Source organism: Cebus imitator, unplaced genomic scaffold (genome assembly GCF_001604975.1).
Source record: "Cebus imitator isolate Cc_AM_T3 unplaced genomic scaffold, Cebus_imitator-1.0 Scaffold0, whole genome shotgun sequence".
In the NCBI taxonomy this organism is placed as follows: domain Eukaryota; kingdom Metazoa; phylum Chordata; class Mammalia; order Primates; family Cebidae; genus Cebus; species Cebus imitator.
This window is the reverse complement of record NW_016107315.1, coordinates 6,462,670-6,466,032: the sequence shown is the minus strand read 5'-3', so window position 1 is coordinate 6,466,032 and position 3,363 is coordinate 6,462,670. Positions and strand designations below refer to the sequence as shown.

Below are 3,363 nucleotides of genomic sequence, written 5' to 3'. Positions count from 1 at the left end.
GAGAGGAAGAGAGAGGGAGAGAGAGGAGAGAGAGGGAGAGAGAGGAGAGAGAGGGAGAGAGAGGAGAGAGAGGGAGGGGGGAGAATGGGAGGGAGGGAGAGAGAGAGAGAGATTTCCACGTGCACTAGGTAGGCATAATATTAAACGAGGACCACTATCGTCACTAATATCTGGCTCTTGTTTATAATATTCGTTTTTCATACTATAGCTACTGAAACTAGTATGGGTTATGACATATAAAAGCCACAACAACACTAGGCAAAGAAATTTCTGATGAAAAGAAAAAGTCAATTTTAGACATAAATTAATTTCACCCTTAATGGTTTCGCATGAGACGTTTTTCAAAAAAGCAAATTGATCAGGCCAGGCACAGTGGCTCACACCTGTAATTCAGCACTTTGGGAAGCTGAGACACATGAATCACCTGAGGTCAGGAGTTCAAGACCAGTCTGACAAGCATGATGAAACCCAGTATCTACTAAAAACACAAAAATCAGTTGGGCCTGGTGGTGGGCACCTGTAATCCCAGCTACTTGGAAGGCTGGAGGCAGAATCACTTCAACCCAGGACGTGGCAGTTACAGTGAGCCGAGACTGTGCCATGGCACTCCAGACTGGTCTACAGAGCAGGACTCTCTCAAAAAAATCTGATCAGTAATAAACACTAGGAAAAAAAGAAAACCTTTTTTTCTTTTTTTGGAGAGAGAGTAAGACTGTCACTCAGGATGGAGTGCAGTGGTATGATCTCGTCTCGCTGCAACCTCCACTTCCCAGAGTCAAGTGATTCTCATGCCTCAGACACCTGAGTAGTTGAGATTACAGGTATGCGCCACCACATCTTGCTAACTTTTTATAGTTTTAGTACAGATGAAGTTTCACAATTTTGGCCAGGCTGGTCTTGAACTCCTGACCTCACATGATCCACCCGCCTCGGCATCTCAAAGTGCTGGGATTACAGGCATAAGCCACCGTGCCTGGCAAAATTCATTTCTTAAAGTAAACAAATATAAATCAGGAACCTAATACCACAGAGACATTTTTTGGCAAATACATAAAAGATATGGTTTTGAGGGTTTATTTGTTTGTTTTTTGAGATGGAGTCTTGCTTTGTTGCCCAGACTAGAGTTCAATGGCATGATCTTGGCTCACTGCAACCTCCACTTCCTGGGTTCAAGTGATTCTCCTGCCTCAGCCTCCCAAGTAACTAAGATTACAGGCGCCCACCACCACACCCGACTAATATTTTTTATTTTTAGTACAGACAGGGTTTTACTACGTTGGCCAGGCTGGTCTTGAACTCCTGATCTCATGATCCACCTGTCTCAGCCTCCCAGAGTGCTGGAATCACAGGCATGAGCCACCACACCAAGCCTTGATATCAGTTTTTTAAAGATAAATAAAGCTGCTCAGGAGAAGCGATTCACGCCTGTACTCCCAGCACTTTGGGAGGCCTAAGCAGGCAGATCACGAGCTCAGGAGTTTGAGACCAGCCTGGCCAACATGGTGAAACCTCATCTCTACTAAAAATACAAAAATTAGCCAGGTGTGGTGGCAGGTGCCTATAATCCCAGATACTCAGGAAGCGGAGGCAGGAGAATCACTTGAACCCAGGAGGCGGAGTTTGCAGTGAGCCAAGACAGTACCACTGCACTCCAGCCTGCGTGACAGAGTGAAACTCCATCTTTAAAAATAAATAAATAAAAAGATAAAGCCATTTATGGCTTACTCATTCACCATTTAATGGTGACCTTATTAATTTCTGTACCTTAAATAAGAAAATCCTCAATAAAGACTCCAGAAGTAAGAAAAATGAGTAAACACAAATCAATAAACTGTCACTATTCAGAAAATAAAACTATAAATAAATGTGCCTTCCTTTCAAAAAAAATCTTTATACCAGGTCTCACAGCATATGGACATTACCTGTCTGGGTAAAAGCCCCAATGCACTAACACTTGCTTGTCTTTTCTCATCACCGGTCTCAACCATTCTTCTGAAAGGGAAAAAAAAAAAAACTTTAGTCAAACTGACAAAATAATAAACTATGATTTTTAGCCTTAATTTTTACTAAGATGTTTTAGTTTGCTAATGAACAAAAAAAAATTTTTTTTTTTCTAATTTTTCTGACATGTCATTGCTGGCTTAAAAACAGAAAGTTTTCAAATTGAGTACTACCTACCAGATTAAACAAATATTTCTCAGTCTTTCAAATCTCCCAGACTGTAGGTCTACTATCCATCACTGCTGACAAAACCACTTATCCTCTGTGGTAAAATACTCCCATTCAATTCACCTGCCAGCCTCCCCTCTCTCTTCTACCCAATAATCACCATATTATTTAATACTTAACTTTCCATAGTGAACCTCTCATCCCTCCTTCTGTGAGGCTTGGCGATTATTACACATCTTTCAAGATGTAAACCACACTTCATCTCAGTGATGAAAGCTTTACTAAGTACTCTGCTTCTTCTAGATTCCCTTTCTCTGATGTCCTATAAGCTTTACAGGGCTACATCAAAGCTTTCACCAATAATGCTATTTTTACTATTCTTCAACCGCCTCATACCTGTTTATTTGTCGCTCCCAACAACGTAAGCAATGTGATGATGTATTGTAGACTTTTTTTTTCAGGTTTCCTTTCCACAGATAAGTGCAAATTATATAATAAAGCGATTCTTATTCTAATCACAGTTGAATCACCTCAACATTTCAGCATTGGTTATCATATATTTCTCTGGCAGTCTGAATTTAGCTTAGAAAATGTATTCCTACTAGTAAGAGGGAAGCTCTGAAGTATGTCTGCTTAAAGCCCAAGAAACAGAAAAAAAAAAAAATCTAAGTAAATTAGCCAAGTAAAAGTGACTTTCCAGTGCCAGTTTCAACAAGATATAGCCTCATCTTCACTGAAGAAAGCCATGAAGCCCCCATACCTATGCTGTTTTTGAAGTATACAACAACTCACCTAACCATCTTAAAAGAAAGTGAAAGGGGGCCAAGTGTGGTGGTTTATGCCTATAATCCCAGCACTTCTGGAGGCAGGGGCAGGAAGATCACTTGAGCCCAGGAGTTCAAGACCAGCCTGGGCAACACAGTGAGATTCAGTCTCTTAAAACACTAAAAATAGGCCAGGCGCGGTGGCTCAAGCCTGTAATCCCAGCACTATGGGAGGCCGAGGCGGGTGGATCACGAGGTCAAGAGATGGTCGAGACCATCCTGGTCAACATGGTGAAACCCTGTCTCTACTAAAAATACAAAAAAAAAATTAGCTGGGCATGGTGGCACGTGCCTGTAATCCCAGCTACTCAGGAGGTTGAGGCAGGAGAATTGCCTGAACCCAGGAGACGGAGGTTGCGGTGAGCCGAGA

At 41.7% G+C, this 3,363-nt stretch overlaps 1 protein-coding gene across 1 annotated transcript in view; it reads right to left on the bottom strand.

Moving 5' to 3' along the window:
* SMARCC1 (SWI/SNF related, matrix associated, actin dependent regulator of chromatin subfamily c member 1) overlaps positions 1-3,363 on the bottom strand; it is a 207,675-nt gene that overhangs the window by 138,469 nt on the left and 65,843 nt on the right. Inside the window, exon 7 of the mRNA XM_017530009.2 lies at positions 1,923-1,992. Within this exon, the coding sequence (XP_017385498.1) occupies positions 1,923-1,992 (70 nt within the window). The remainder of the gene's footprint in view (positions 1-1,922; positions 1,993-3,363) is intronic.